General features: G+C 42.6%; 1 protein-coding gene across 2 annotated transcripts in view; it reads left to right on the forward strand.

Moving 5' to 3' along the window:
• ADAMTSL1 (ADAMTS like 1) overlaps positions 1-17053 on the forward strand; it is a gene marked incomplete at its 3' end in the record, with an annotated part of 404822 nt that overhangs the window by 355518 nt on the left and 32251 nt on the right. For both annotated transcript variants that reach the window (XM_080819725.1, XM_080819726.1), the window contains 2 exons: positions 13134-13346; positions 14977-15157. In XM_080819725.1, coding sequence (XP_080675851.1) covers positions 13134-13346; positions 14977-15157 — 394 coding nt within the window. The remainder of the gene's footprint in view (positions 1-13133; positions 13347-14976; positions 15158-17053) is intronic.

Consider the following 17053-nt stretch of genomic DNA (forward strand, 5'->3'; position numbering starts at 1 on the left):
ACAGACCCTAAGGGAATTATCAACTACAAAACCATTGACTAGGGGTGCCTGGGTGGCTCAGTCCGTTAAGTGTCTGCCTTCTGCTCAGCTCATGATCCCAGGGTCCTGGGATCAAGCTGGGCATCAGGCTCCCTCTTCAGTGAGAAGCCTGCTTCTCCTTCTCCCACTCCTCTTGCTTGTGTTCCCTCTCTTGCTGTCTCTCTGTCAAATAAATAAATAAAATCTTAAAAAAAAAAAAAAAAAAAACATTGACTAATACCCTCACAGATTAGAAAACTGAAACCAGGGAACCCTATCAAATTCTAGAGTTCTCTTGGGGAGTCATGAATCTGTGTCAGTACTTTTGAAAGTAACCCAATTGCTTTTCTTTCTAAAACTTTCTGCAAAACCGATTTTGACCCTGATAGGTTTCAGAATAGAGGCATGATTGCTAGGAAGGTCGCTGCTCAGACATGCATCTTGGTTGTTCCTCCTTGTGAGTCTTTCTCAAGTTGAGCTTTCAGAACTTCACGTCATGTCAGTCCTCATGCCTGCCCTTGGAAGGAACTCTGCCTCATCTCATTCACACTGGGAGCACCAGGCTGGAAGGCCATTGGAACACGTCCAAGACCCAAGACCCAGACAGGCCAAAAAGATGTCTTGGCTGCTCACTGTGGCCTCTAATTCCAAGAAGGAGGGAGGATTATAAATGTAAATTGCTATGCAAATGAACCTCTTATTTAGCTGACTAGGATTCCTGGCTCCCAGATAAGTAACTTCATCAGCCATAGAAAACAGCCTAAGGTTGTTACTACTCCTTTTTCTGCTTAAAAACTCTCAGAAAATCAGTCCTAATGGAGTTGGAAAATTGAAGATTAGGGCTAAATATCAGAGACTTCCTTGCCAAATATCTCATGTTTCCTTGGGAATAGCAAGATTCTTATTTATCAATTTAGAATATAGTCAGCCTCACCAAGGCTCTGTCCCCACTGACCAAACAGAAAAATTCCTGGAACCAGCATCTTAACAGTCTATGACACCTTTTTTTTTTTTTTTTAAAGCAGATATGATTGAGACATATATTGGCTTGTTTAAGGAAGTCTGAAAAGCTATACTGGTTTCAAGCCACATTTTTTTTTTAAATCATGCTATTTGCCTAAATAAATGTGCAGTTTTTCTGTCTCTTCTTAGAAAATGAAATCAGCATCTGACTCCAGACTACCTTTGGTCCTAGAGGGGGTTAGATACTGCTGCTCCCAGGAGATCCTCAGCTCACTGATTTCTGTACACTTCTCCCTAAGGCCATTCTTACTCCTATTTCAGAACAAGAGTATAATGACATCACGATGGACCTCATAACATACAGAGGCCCAGATGCTACCAGGAGCAGGCAGGGAAACTGCTCCTCCTATGTACCTGAGTAAGAAGATGTGGGCAATCAGCACACAGGTAGAAACTCTGCCCTACCCCAAGCCTTGAATCCATAGGCCTAGGGGAATTGTGGAAATCCCTTCTCCCTAAGTGTATCAGTTAGCTATCACCACATTACATAAAATAATAGTAAGATTCAGTGGCTTAAAATAGCAATTATTTATTCTTGCTGATCTTAAGTTCAGCTGATCTAAACTGAGTTTGGCTGGGGTGAACTTGGCTGTTCTCCACCATTCTTTCACCCTCTTTTGGGACCATTAGGCCAGTCCAAGTGTGTCCTTCTGGTGATAGCAATGGCACATGAGCACAAGCAAAAACACAGTCTCTTGAGATTGAGGTTTGGAACTGGTATCCCAGCACATCTGTCTCATTTCTTTTATGGTGGTAAAATACTCATAACATAAAATGTACTATTTTAAACATTTGTAAGTGTTCAGTGGCATTAATTGCCTTCACATCATTGTGCAGCACTCAAACTTTCCATCTCCAGAACTTTTTATCTCAAACTGAAACTCTGTACCCATTTAAAAAATAGTAATTTCCCATACTCCCCCCTCCCCTTCCTCCAGCCCCTGATAATCCATATTCTGATTTCTGTTTCTATGAACTTGACCAGACTAGGTGCCTCCTGTAAGATTTGTGCTTTTGCCTCCGGCTCCTTTCACTAAATGTGTTCAGGGTTCATCCATCTTGTCACACATAACAGAATTTCATTACTTTTTGAGGCTGAATAATATTCCATCATACATATATATCATATATTTGTTCATCTACCCATCTACTGATGGACATTCGGGTTGTTTTCACCTCTTGGCTACTGTGAATACTGCTACTATGAACATCAGTGCACAAATAGCTATTCAAATCCCTGCTTTCGATTCCTTCAGGTATATACACCAAAGTGGGATTAGTGGATCATGATGGTAATGCTACATTTAATTTTTTGAGGAACCTCCATACTGTTTCCCACAATGGCTGCACCATTTTAAATTCCCACCAGCAAAGCACAAGGATTCTAGTTTTCCCACATTTTCATTAACACTGGTTATCTTGTTTGTTTGTTTGTTTGTTTGTTTTAATTTTAAATTTTTTATTTATTTTCAGCGTAACAGTATTCATTGTTTTTTCACCACACCCAGTGCTCCATGCAATCTGTGCCCTCCCTAATACCTACCACCTGGTTCCCCCACCCTCCCACCCCGCCCCTTCAAAACCCTCAGGTTGTTTTTCAGAGTCCATTGTCTCTCATGGTTCACCTCCCCTTCCAATTTCCCTCAACTCCCTTCTCCTCTCCATCTACCCTTGTCCTCTATATTATTTGTTATGCTCCACAAATAAGTGAAACCATATGATACTTGACTTTCTCTGTTTGACTTATTTCACTCAACATAATCTCTTCCAGTCCTGTCCATGTTGCTACAAAAGTTGGGTATTCGTCCTTTCTGATGGAGGCATAATACTCCATAGTGTATATGGACCACATCTTCCTTATCCATTCATCCGTTGAAGGGCATCTTGGTTCTTTCCACAGTTTGGCGACCGTGGCCATTGCTGCTATAAACATTGGGGTACAGATGGCCCTTCTTTTCACTACATCTGTATCTTTGGGGTAAATACCCAGCAGTGCAATTGCAGGGTCATAGGGAAGATCTATTTTTAATTTCCTGAGGAATCTCCACACTGTTCTCCAAAGTGGCTGCACCAGTTTGCATTCCCACCAACAGTGTAAGAGGGTTCCCCTTTCTCCACATCCTCTCCAACACACGTTGTTTCCTGTCTTGCTAATTTTGGCCATTCTAACTGGTGTAAGGTGGTATCTCAATGTGGTTTTGATTTGAATCTCCCTGATGGCTAGTGATGATGAACATTTTTTCATGTGTCTGGTAGCCATTTGTATGTCTTCATTGGAGAAGTGTCTGTTCATATCTTCTGCCCATTTTTTGATATGATTATCTGTTTTGTGTGTGTTGAGTTTGAGGAGTTCTTTATAGATCCTGGATATCAACCTTTTATCTGTACTGTCATTTGCAAATATCTTCTCCCATTCCGTGGGTTGCCTCTTTGTTTTGATGACTGTTTCTTTTGCTGTGCAGAAGCTTTTTATCTTGATGAAGTCCCAGAAGTTCATCTTTGCCTTTATTTCCTTCGCCTTTGGAGACATATCTTGAAAGAAGTTGCTATGGCTGATATCAAAGAGGTTACTCCCTATGTTCTCCTCGAGGATTCTGATGGATTCCTGTCTCACGTTGAGGTCTTTTATCCATTTCGAGTTTATCTTTGTGTACGGTGTAAGAGAATGGTCAAGTTTCATTCTTCTACATATAGCTGTCCAGTTTTCCCAGCACCATTTATTGAAGAGACTGTCTTTTTTCCACTGGATATTTTTTCCTGTTTTGTCAAAGATTATTTGACCATAGAGTTGAGGGTCCATATCTGGGCTCTCTACTCTGTTCCACTGGTCCATGTGTCTGTTTTTATGCCAGTACCATGCTGTCTTGGTGATCACAGCTTTGTAGTAAAGCTTGAAATCAGGTAACGTGATGCCACCAGTTTTATTTTTGTTTTTCAACATTTCCTTAGCAATTCGGGGTCTCTTCTGATTCCATACAAATTTTAGTATTATTTGCTCCAGCTCTTTGAAAAATACTGGTGGAATTTTGATTGGAATGGCATTAAAAGTATAGATTGCTCTGGGCAGTATAGACATTTTAACGATGTTTATTCTTCCCATCCAAGAGCATGGAATGGTCTTCCATCTTTTTGTGTCTTCTTCAATTTCTTTTAGGAGTGTTCTGTAGTTCCTCGAGTACAGATCTTTAACCTCTTTGGTTAGGTTTATTCCGAGGTATCTTATGGTTTTTGGTGCTATAGTAAATGGAATCGATTCTCTAATTTGCCTTTCTGTATTTTCATTGTTAGTGTATAAGAAAGCCACTGATTTCTGGACATTGACTTTGTATCCTGCTACATTACTGAATTGCTGTATGAGTTCTAGTAGTTTGGAGGTGGAGTCTTTCGGGTTTTCCATATAAAGAATCATGTCATCTGCGAAGAGAGAGAGTTTGACTTCTTCCTTGCCAATTTGGATACCTTTTATTTCTCTTTGTTGTCTGATTGCTGTTGCTAGGACTTCTAATACTATGTTGAACAAGAGTGGTGAGAGTGGGCATCCTTGTCGTGTTCCTGATCTCAATGGGAAGGCTGCAAGCTTTTTCCCATTGAGGATGATATTTGCTGTGGGTTTTTCATAGATAGATTTGATGAAGTTCAGGAATGTTCCCTCTATCCCTATACTTTGAAGCGTTTTAATCAGGAACGGATGCTGGATTTTGTCAAAAGCTTTTTCTGCATCAATGGAGAGGATCATGTGGTTCTTCTCTCTTCTCTTATTGATTTGTTCTATCACATTGATTGATTTGCGAATGTTGAACCATCCTTGTAACCCAGGGATGAATCCTACCTGGTCATGGTGGATAATCTTTTTAATGTGCTGTTGGATCCTGTTTGCTAGGATCTTGTTGAGAATCTTAGCATCCATATTCATCAGTGATATCGGTCTGAAATTCTCCTTTTTGGTAGGGTCTTTGCCTGGTTTGGGGATCAGGGTGATGCTGGCTTCATAAAGAGAGTCTGGAAGTTTTCCTTCTGCTTCAATTTTTTGAAACAGCTTCAGGAGAATAGGTATTATTTCTTCTTTGAAAGTTTGATAGAATTCCCCAGGGAATCCGTCAGGTCCTGGGCTCTTGTTTTTTGGGAGGTTTTTGATCACTGCTTCAATCTCGTTACTAGATATCGGTCTATTCAGGTTGTCAATTTCTTCCTGGTTCAATTTTGGGAGTTTATAGTTTTCCAGGAATGCATCCATTTCATCTAGGTTGCTTAGCTTATTGGCATACTGTTGATAATAGCTTCTGATGATTGTTTCTACTTCCTTGGTGTTAGTTGTGATCTCTCCCTTTTCATTCATAATTTTATTAATTTGGGCTTTCTCTCTTTTCTTTTGGATTAGTGTGGCCAATGGTTTATCGATCTTATTGATTCTTTCAAAAAACCAGCTTCTAGTTTCGTTGATACGTTCTACTGTATCTCTGGTTTCTACCTCGTTGATCTCTGCTCTAATCTTGATTATTTCCCTTCTTACGTGTGGAGTTGGTTTGATTTGTTGTTGGTTCTCCAGTTCTTTAAGGTGTAGAGACAGCTGGTGTATTCTGGATTTTTCAATTTTTTTGAGGGAGGCTTGGATGGCTATGAATTTCCCCCTTAGGACCGCCTTTGCTGTATCCCATAGGTTTTGGAGTGAAGTGTCTTCGTTCTCATTGGTTTCCATAAATTGTTTAAGTTCTTCTTTGATCTCCTGGTTGATCCAAGCATTCTTAAGCAAGGTGGTCTTTAGCTTCCAGGTATTTGAGTTCCTTCTGAACTTTTCCTTGTGATTGAGCTCCAGTTTCAAAGCATTGTGATCTGAGAATATGCAGGGAATCATCTCAGTCTTTTGGTATCGGTTGAGCCCTGATTTGTGACCCAGTATGTGGTCTATTCTGGAGAAGGTTCCATGTGCACTTGAGAAGAATGAGTATTCTGTTGTTTTAGGGTGGAATGTTCTGTATATATCTATGAGGTCCATCTGGTCCAATGTGTCATTCAATGCTCTTATTTCTTTATTGATTTTCTGCTTCGATGATCTGTCTATTTCTGAGAGAGGCGTGTTAAGATCTCCTACTATTAATGTATTCATATCAATATGACTCTTTATCTTGATTAATAGTTTTCTTATGTAATTGGCTGCTCCCATATTGGGGGCATAGATATTTACAATTGTTAGATCATCTTGGTGGATAGTCCCTTTAAGAATGATGTAGTGTCCTTCAGTATCCCTGACTACTGTCTTTAGTTTAAAATCTAATTTATCTGATATGAGAATCGCTACCCCGGCCTTCTTTTGAGGCCCATTGGCGTGAAAGATGCTTCTCCATCCCTTCACTTTCAGTCTGGGTGTATCTTTAGGTTCAAAATGGGTCTCTTGTAGACAACATATGGATGGGTCCTGTCGTTTTATCCAATCTGCAACCCTGTGTCGTTTTATGGGTGCATTTAGGCCATTCACGTTGAGAGTGATTATTGAGAGATACGTTTTTATTGACATTGTGTTATCTTTGAAGTCTTTCTTTCTGTCGATTGTCTCTATATTTCTGTTCAATGCTATTCTTAGGATTTTTCCTCTTTTATAGAACCCCCCTTAATATTTCCTGCAGTGTCGGCTTGGTGGTTGCATAGTCTTTCAAGCCTTGCCGGTCTTGGAAACTCTTTATCTCTCCATCCATTTTGAATGTCAGTCTTGCTGGATAAAGTATTCTTGGCTGCATGTTCTTCTCATTTAGTGCCCTGAATATATCTTGCCAGCCCTTTCTGGCTTGCCAGGTCTCTGTGGACAGGTCTGACGTTATTCTGATGGGCTTTCCTCTGTATGTAAGGAGGTTCTTTGTCCTAGCAGCTTTCAAGAGATTGTATCTACAATTATGATTCCTCAATTTTACTATGAGGTGCCTGGATGTTTTTTTTGAATTTATAATCTTGGGGGGGGACCTTTCTACTTCTAGTACATGAACACTTGTTCCATTCGCAAGATTGGGAAAATTTTCATGAAAAATTTGTTCCACTATATCTTCTAGACTTCTTTCTTTCTCCTCCCCTTCAGGGATTCCAATAATTCTGACGTTGGAACGTTTCATGGCATCATTTATTTCCCTGATTCTGTTTTCGTGGCTTCTAAGCTGTTTGTTCCAGGCTTCCTCCTGATCCTTTCTCTCTATTTGTTTGTCCTCCAGATCACTAATTCTATCTTCTGTCTCAGTTACCCTAGCTTTTAGAGAATTTAGATTAGATTGGAACTCATTGAGAGCGTTGTGAACCTCATCCCTGGTGGCCTTCAGCTCTGCCCTAACATTATGAACCTCCTCTCCTCGCTTTCAATTCTGCCCTAATCAATTCTGTTTGGTCATCCATGGCTTTCTCCAACCTAGCTATTGCCTGGATAATTGTTAGCCTGAATTCTCTTTCTGACATATTGTCTATGTTGATAGCCGTTAGCTCTGTTGCAGAAGGCCCATCCTCTGTATTTTTCTTCTGTTGGGGATTCCTCCTCCTAGTCATTTTGGTGAGAGATGACTGGACAGATGTAGCTGGATGTATTGACCGTGGTGCAGTCAAGGTGCACCCTGGAACGCTTCTGAGCACTCAGGATTCCCCACCCAAATGAGAGAAAAAAGAAAAGAAAAAGAAAAAAGAGGGAGAGAGAGAGACAGGAAAAAAAGGGAAGATAAAAGTGAAGGTTCAGCCCAAATGGGCCCCAGGGTAAGGTTTATGACGTATACAAACAAAAACAGACAAACAAAAAGACTGATAAAAGTATATGACGAGAGAAAAAATATATATATATAAGCAAAAAAAAGGAGGAGCCTCGTCAAGAAGAACCCCAAGTATAAGATTTATATACTATCCAGACAAACATAAATACACAGAGACACTGGCAGAAGAAAAAGATGGGAGCATGGTTATAGATTCTCGGTGTGGGCGAGGAAGGTTATTTTGATTCTTCCTGGATGTATCTTGATATCTTTGTTAAAGGACTCAACTTTCCTAAGAAAAAGGGGGATTAAAAATTGGTTCACCTATAGGGGTAGCATTGCTTGGAGAAAGGGGGTTACCTTGAAGTTTAACTCTATATGAATATTAGAAAATAAAAATAAAAAAGGAATAAACTGGACTAAACTAAATTAAAAATTTTTTTTAAAAATTAAGAAAATAGAAAAGCAAAAGAAAAACACATGTGTATGTATCAAAAAATTCAGGTTAGAAGTTTATCATGGAATTTGATGTACTGGACATCTCACTGTGATGGTAAATAGGTTAAAAAATTATCTATATAAAAAAAGAAAAAAAATGAACCAGAATAGTGGGAAAGAATTAAAAATAAAAGTTGTATCTGTGAAGTAGTGGTGGTTGTTCTCTTGTAGTCTTTTTTTTTTTTTTTTTTCCTGATTTGTTTTCTGGGGGAGGGGGCTGCCACGTGGGTTTTCAGTCAATGATGTTCCCTGAGTTAAGTCCTCCCGACCCCCTCAAGGGGGTGGGCTCTGAGAAAAACGTTTTTTTCAGGTTTTTGTTCTCTGGAGGTTTTTATGTTTGTTCACTTCTTTTCTCTCGCCTTGACAGCTTTTGATGGTTTTTGGAGGTTTAGAGGAAAGAAAACTGCACCCCAACCTCCCTCTCAGAGAGAAGCCTCAGTCTGCTCCCCTGCAGGTGCTGCAGCCGCTGGGCCGCTGGCAGAGCAGGTTCTGAGTCACGGTCCCTGGGGACGCAGGATCTCCTGCTTGTACGCAAAACCAAGGCAGCTGTGGCTGTCTGGGCAGCTCCAGACCGCCAGAGACGTTCCAAGCAGCAATCGCACACTGAGATTTTCCCGCTGGCTGGGGCTGAGAGCTCAGGGCTTGCGCGCACCTCTCCCAGGGGATGGTTTGGGGCGCGGCGCCTCCAGCTCTATCGGCTCTATCGCCGCGTGGGTCTATCACCGCGTGGGTCCCAGAACACCAGGCTGGGCGTTCGTGCACCTCTCTCAGGGGAGGTTGAGGCACGCGCGCATCTCCAGGAAGGTGCGCGTTCTGCCGTCTGGCGTGGCCCCAGCCCCTCACGGGAGCCGGACTCCACCCGTTCTCGGGCGCACTGGCGGCTCCGGGACAAAGACCAGGTTTCTCCGCTGCACTCTCCGGCTCAGCGCCAGGGGATGCTGCCCTGGGTCTGGGGACTTAAGCCCCTATCCCTATCCGCCCCGATTCCCACAATTTCCCCGCGCGAGTCTTTGCTCTTTTGAGTGCTTTCAACAAGACTCCAAGTTAATGCTGGTCCCCAGATGCCGGGCACTCTCGTATTGGGGTATTATTTTCCAGTCGGTCGCCTCTGGTGGCTCCCTCCCCCTTTTGTTTATCTTCCGATATCAGTCCGACGTTCCCACTCCACTTTACCTGCCCACTGGCGTCTTCTGGCCCCCGTAGAGATCCAGACGTGTATAATTCTGATCTCAGGCTGATTTCATGGGTGATCGGAGTTCTTTGGTAGGTAATCAGCTCACTTTAGGGTGCAGGTTGAAAAGGCGCCTCCTCCTACTTCCCCGCCATCTTGTCTCCCCCTGTTTGTTTGTTTTTTAAATAACCATCCCACTGGATCTGATATGTATCTCATTGTAGTTTTGATTTCATTTCTGTAACAATTAGTGATGTTGAACATCTGTTCATGTGCTTCTTGTCCATTTTTATATCTTTAGAGAAATGTCTATTCAAGTCTTTCACCCATTTTTTAGTTTAGCTGTTTATATTTGTTGTTCAGTTGTAGGAATTCTTTATATATTATGGACATTAATCCACTATCAAATCTGTGAATTGCAAATATTTTCTCCCATTCTGTGTGTTGCCTTTTCACTCTGGTGATAGTGTCCTTTGATGCACAAAAGCTCTCAATTTAGATGATGTCCAGTTTATTTTTTGTTGCCCTGTGCTTTTAGGATCATATCCAAGAAATCATTGTCAAATCCAGTATTATGAAGTTTCTGCTTGTGTTTCCTTTTAAGAGTTCTATACATTTAACTCTAAAGTTTAAGTTTTTGATCCCTTTGAGTTGATTTTTGTATATGGTGTAAGGTAAGGCTATAACTTCATTTTCTTGCATGTAGCTATCTTGGTTTCCCAGCACCATTAAATGGTCCTGGCTTCCATGTTGGAAATCATTTGACCATATAAGCCAGAGTTTATTTGGGGGCTCTCTATTTTATTTCATTAGTCTATATGTCTGTCTTTATACTATAATGTTTCAATTACTACAGAATTTGTACTAAGTTTTGAAATCAGGACATGTGAAACTCCCGAGTTTGTTCTTGTTTTTCAAGATTGTTTTGACTACTCAGTATCTCCTGAGATTCCATATAAACTTCAGGATAGATTCTTCTATCTCTGCAAGAAATAAAAGAAGAAAAAGTTATTGAGATTTTAATAGGGATTGTACTGAATCTATAGTTCCCTTGCGGGTATTGACATCTTCACAATATTAAGTTTTCTAATCCATGAACATGACACAGCTTCCCATTTATGTTTTAATTTTTGTTAGCAACATTTTGTAGTTTTCATTATACATGTTTTTCATCTCCTTGGTTAAATTTATTAAGTATTTTATTCCTTTTGATACTAATATAAATGGAATTATTTTCTTAATTTCTCTTTCAGATTGTTAAGTGTACAATCTGACTCATTTTATTGGCCAAAGTATTACATGATCAAACCCAAAATCAGGAGTTAGGAACTTACAGCCCTCCCCTCATTGAAGGCCACTGCAAAGTTACATGGCAAAGGGAGTAAATGCAGGGAGGAATGAAAACAGGATCTTTAACAATGATATCCCATATTGAACTTCTTACAGTCAATTTTAGCATTATTTTGCCAGGGCCCTTCTTCAAAATAGTCTGCTCCAAACACTTGAACCAAACAACTACTGTGAAAATGTTAAAAAAAAAAGGGGGGGGGGTAGGGTTTGGAGGGGAAGGGATAAACAAAAGGAATGAGCAGAAAAAAGGAGCTAACTAGGTGCCTAGGTAAATTTCTGGTGCCCAGCTGAGCAAGTAGCAGGTATGGAGGAAAGAACACAAGGCAAGGAATCTGGTCAGTCACTTGATCTTGGGGAAATGTCTTAACATCTCTGGGCCTCAGCTTCCTCCTCTGGCATTAGACTAGACAATCTCTAAGGACCTTTCCTGTGTTAACCCTGCATCCTATACAAATTCTAACAGTGTTTCCTCCAGAATAGAAAACAAGCCAAGATTGAAAAACTCCTTCTCTTCTGTATCCATAGGGGCACACATCTGTGCAGGTAGCCGTTCTTTGCACAACAAAGGAAATAATCAACCAAACTAAAAGTCAGCCTACAGAATGGGAGAAAATATTTTCAAACAACATATCTGATAAAGCTTTAGTATCCATAATCTACAAAGAACTTATCAAACTCAGCACCCAAAAAATGAATAACCCAGTTAAGAAATGGGCAGAAGACATGAAAAGACACTTTTCCCAAAAAAGACATCCACACAGCTACCAGATACAACATCACTCATCATCAAGGAAATACAAATCAAAACCACTATGAGATATCATCTAACACCTATCAGAATGGCTAAAATTAACAACACAAGAAACAACAGGTGTTGGCAAGGATGCAGCAAAGGGGGAACCCTCTTGTGCTATTGGTGGAAATGCAAACTGGTGCAGCACTGTAGAGAACAGTATGGAGGCTCCTCAAAATGTTAAAAATAGAACTATCCTATGATCCAGCAAGTGCACTACTTACTAGGTATTTACTCAAAGTATACAAAAATACAGATTTGAAGGGATACATGCATCCCAATGTTTATAGCAGCATTATCAACAACAGCCAAATAATGGAGAGAGCCCAAATGTCCATCTAATGGTGAATGGGTCAAGAAGAGTAATGGAATATTACTCAGCCATGAAAAAGAATGAAGTCTTGCCATTTGCAATGGCATGGATGTTCTAGAGTGTATTATGCTAAGTGAAATAAGTCAGAGAAAGACAGATACTATATGATCTCACTCATATGTGGAATTTCATAAAGAAAAGAGATGAACATAGGAGAAGGGGAAAAAGAAAAAAATGAGAGAGGGAAACAAGCCATAAGACACTCTTAATGATAGAGAACAAGCCGAGGATTGATGGAGGGAGGTGGGTTGGGGATGGGCTAGATGGATGATGGGTGGTGGGTGTCAGGGAGGGAACTGGTTATCATGAGCACCGAGTATTGTATGTAAGTGATGAATGACTGAATTCTACTCCTGAAACCAAAATTGCACTGTATGTTATCTACCTAAAATTTAAATTAAAAAAAATAAAAAGTAAACTTCCAAATAAATTTTCTGTGGAAGCTAAATTGTTGAAGACACAACAGCAAATTCAGCAAGTGCTCTGAGTTTAGAGAAAATTAGTTTTTTCTCACAATTTTGCAGTCAGTTTACTTTAATAATTCTATGCTACAAAAGCTTGGGGAGACACAATATCTAAGTTTAATATTTTAGGATTTTAATGTATCAAAGTATGTTCAGTGACTACATAGATAAGTGCATGTCCAGTGCAGGCTTGGTAAAAGCAGTTAGAAGGCCAAGTTTCTTGACTGGCTGAAAAATGAAATCAGCATTTACACTTGTTTTCCTAGATTCTGTTAAAATTTTTGACTAGAAAATCACACACACAGTAAAATAGTGGCAACTATTAGACTTTCACCAATTAAAGTTTGATTTTTCACTATTACTGTGTAGCATTTTTTTCCCAACTCACTGCATTTGAAGATGTGATTTCCGTTAGTACAAAAATCAGTATAGAAACTAATTAACTTGAAAAATATTCAATGAGTGGATATTAATTGCTTCATTTTTTTAAAAGTTCGTACAAGGACAAAGAAATAGGCACTTTGGGTACTCTAAGAATTTTTCCTTCATTGAATGAATAATAGTCATCTCCCTGAAATTCCTGAGTAGAAACATCTATTGGGTTGGAAACGGCAAGCATAAGAAAAATGCCATTGGTAAGGAGACCCCACAGTACGCGTGCATCTACACATCAGGTGTATACCCCATTTCACTTTATTAATGACTTCTCTCCCTCCTCCTCTCCTTCTAGGCTGTCCCATCAAAGGTCACCCTACCCCCAACATCACGTGGTTCCATGGTGGTCAGCCAGTCGCGACTGTCCCAGGACTGACACATCACATCTTGGCAGCTGGACAGATTCTGCAGGTGGCAAATCTTAGCGGCGGGTCTCAAGGGGAGTTCAGCTGCCTTGCTCAGAATGAGGCAGGAGTGCTCGTGCAGAAGGCCTCTTTAGTGATCCAAGGTAAGAAACCCTGTGGGCTTTGGAGCCGGGCTTAGTCCTTAAAGAAGAAAGTCTACCTGAGAATCGAATTCTCTAGTAAAACTAAGTGATGTCTGATCTCAGTGGCTCCTAGAGCAAGCAAATCAAGCTGAACCATGACTCTGTACATTGAGGTCCTTCAGAAGAGCCACAGGCTCTGTCCCAGCAGAATCTGGAAAAGTCCGTGCTGCTCTTGCAAATGGGTGCTTCTGCTGCTTCTTGTTGCTGCCACTGAGGACCAAGGAAGCACCATGCTATAGCAAAGCCAAGAAGTTTCATTTATGCTTGCTTAACTAGTTAGAGTCACACATACACACACTTACATGCTTGCAAGCACATGCACACATGTGTGCAAAGAAGCTTATTAAACTAATGCAAGTTTTCTCCATTGGTTTGGTTTAAAAAAAAAAAAAAAAAACCCTCTGGATCTGAACTGCTTGGTTATTGCCTCCTCTCCCGGAGAGTCAAGCTGGTGCCAGGACCCTCTTATCGTGTTCAGGGGTCTTCGGCTGCAGTCATGTGCCATGTGTTCTACAGGCACCTTTCCTGTGGCTCCTGCATTAATCTTCCAGGAATACAGGTGGTTCAGAAAGCCCTTGGGGGAGGTCTGGCTTTAGCTACATCAAGAAAAGGTTTGAATGAGCCCAAAACAGTGGGAAACAAATCCAAACTGGGTCTGGTTATGGAAACCAAGTGAGGCTTTCAGGTTTTCCAGAGGCTATTTCTACCTGTGGCCCGTGGGGGACTATTTTTAGGGACAGCAAAATTCTATTGCATGCATTCTAAAATGGGGAATTCTGTGAGAAGGGACAGAATTTTGTGCCAGTATAGCACAGGAGGAGGGAGATTTTTCTGAGCAAATGGGTTTTCCCCTTAAACATTCTCCCCTGCCATTTGGCTTTCCGGACAGGAAAGTAAATGTTCCCTTTTCTTGCCAACCAGCCATTCTCAGCTGAAAACCAGAAGCCAGTGCCTATCTGCAAGATTTGTAATATACGACCTTGCAAATAAGCACTCACGGTTTACCAGCCCCCAGTTATTTTTAACAGCTTTCCTACCAGTGAGTCCCAGATCCCCAAATAGAAAATCCACAGAAACTGAATTTCTTCCTGATGTCATCGTCTCATGGAAATGAGTACTCTCTGGGTAGGCTGGGTTTTTTGTGGGGGTTTTTTGGTGAAGTTTTTTTTCCCAAGTTCAACTCAAAGGTGCACATACAAATACGATTGCAAAGTATCTCTGATATTTTTGTATCTCTTTGTTGAAAAAGAAAGTCACTTTCTGGTGACCCACTAGGAAGAAAAAATACTTAGGAATCTTATTTAAAACTAAGGACTCCAGCCACTGGTTAAGTACTCTCTGTGCCAGGCACCAGGCTCGGCCCCTTTGCTTTCAATGACATCCAGTCCTCACAGTAACTTCATAAGGTAGGGGTTTTGGACTCATTTCATGGATAAGTCACTGACGCTCCTGGACACCAGGCCACTTGGCTACCTAAGTGGGGAAGGGCACCCACTGAAGGGCAGAGGGTCATTCACGAGAGCTCCTCGCGCCCACAGAGTATGGGCAATGCGCAGTCCTCTTCTCACCTGTGATCCTCCTCCTGTGACAGATTACTGGTGGTCTGTGGACAGACTGGCAACCTGCTCGGCCTCCTGTGGTAACAGGGGCGTTCAGCAGCCCCGCCTGAGATGTCTCCTGAACAGCACAGAGGTCAGCCCCACTCACTGTGCGGGGAAAGTGCGCCCCGCTGTGCAGCCCATCGCCTGCAACCGGAGAGACTGCCCTTCTCGGTGAGTGTGCCGCGGGCCGGCTCAGGCCTCCCCAACCCCAAGACTAGGCCCTGACTGTTAGCCAAGTCGGCGGCTAGCCTTTGTCCGGCACTGTGGAGGGAGAGACAGGGAGTGTCAGCAAGGGGGCCTGCCCCCCAAGGCCCTGGGCTTCTCTACAGGCCCCGAATTGCCAGGTCCCCCCACCCTGCGGAAAATTTCCCTCAGGTTGGGCCTCCTCCCTCAGCAGTTTGTTCTCTCACCAAACAGCAGGCTAAGGACCCCGGGCACCCCAAGTGCCTGAGAGGGTCTGTTCAGAGAGCAGGAGCATCCCAGGCCCTAGCCAGAGCTTGCTCACATCCTGCTATAAGAAATTTGCTCTCTGGGGGCACCTGCGTGGCTCAGTCACTGGGCCTCTGCCTTCGGCTTGGGTTGTAATGCTGGGGTCCTGGGATCGAACCCTGCATCAGGCTCCCCACTGAGTGGGGAGCCTGCTTTTCACTCTGCCTGCTGCTCTCCCTACTTGTGCTTTCTCTGTCAAATAAATAAATCTGAAAGAAAGAAAGAGAGCGAGAGCGCACGCGAGAGAGAGAGAAAGGAAGGAAGGATGGATGGATGGATGGAAGGGGAATGAAGAGGAAGGAAGGAAGGAAAAGAAAAGAGAAGAGAAGAGAAAAGAAGAAAAATTTGCTCTCTAGTCTGTAAAAGGACAACTGTGTTTGCAGCTGAGGTGCTGAGGGCAGAGGGGTTACTGGCCTTGACCCCAGACGCTCTCCTTTCTTCAAACTTCAGAAACAGTGCTACTCAGTACTCTAGGTGAGGAAATGTTACCCTCTTCTTCGAAGGGTTGGATCCTGCATTAAGGCAAAACACATCTTCATTTTCTGTAGTTGCCTCCATGTTGGATAGATCTTCTGGCCTCTGGTCCCAGAGTGACAACCTCTGTCTCTGCCTCTTCCAGCTCTGAGAAGCTGTGAGTCCCACAGAGCCTCCTACCCCCAGTTTGCTGGCCGTCGCTGAAGGGGTACTGGATGGGCTTAGAGTTGGCACCAGCATGGCATCCCAAGCCTGGGGGGACTTGGCTGGGCCTCGCGATGCCCCCTTCCTACCTGTCTGGGGGACTTTCTTACACGACTCAGACACCCGCTTTGTGTTTTGCCAGCTGAGTCATAAGGAGCAGCTGAAACCAGGAGAGACTCAATGAAATATGAAACACGCTCATTAATATCAGCAGTTTGACTTGCTGACGGGAAGGTTTCCATGGGAATGATTAATGTCCTTTTATACCCTTCCTGAACTGTAACATAGCCATACCTCTCCTTTCTCAAACCTCCCCGCCCCCGACCCAACTCCTGAAAAATTGCTGAAATGTATATTTGGAAATAAAAGTTGATTGAAATGCAGGCCTGACATTCACCGGGGATATGAGGGGCTGGAGGACTGCCCTCGCCAAGCTATTTGAAATGAAGGCGAAGTCTTGGACCTGCCGAGGGCCTTTGATTTGCTGTGGTGATGGTCAGAGTCAATCAGGCTCATTTACTCCTGCAAATGAAACAATGGCCATGTCAGCTTGGGTTTCAGAGCCCCCGGGAGCCTCGCAACACCTCGTGCCGGCTTCCAAAGTGGCTCTGCTCCTGCGACCTGGAGACGTGCATGCAGTCCTCTCTCTCCAGGGCCGATGGAGCAGGGAGGCTCCACCAAACTAAATAAGTCACAGCTCCGGATTCAAAAGGAATTGGCTCCCTGTCTCTGCTACTTGCTCTCCTGGGGGCCACATGTGGTGCCATGGGACCAGGAAGCGGCCACAGGTCCACCTTTGACTGGTTTCCCGGCCACGCTTCTCAGGCACCTCAGCAGCCTTCTCTGAACACAAACAAGGGTCACCCTGGTTGTCTGTGAATAGGCCGGGAAGTCCGGCTT

The sequence above is a fragment of the Martes martes genome (genome assembly GCF_963455335.1).
Source record: "Martes martes genome assembly, chromosome: 12".
Classification (NCBI taxonomy): domain Eukaryota; kingdom Metazoa; phylum Chordata; class Mammalia; order Carnivora; family Mustelidae; genus Martes; species Martes martes.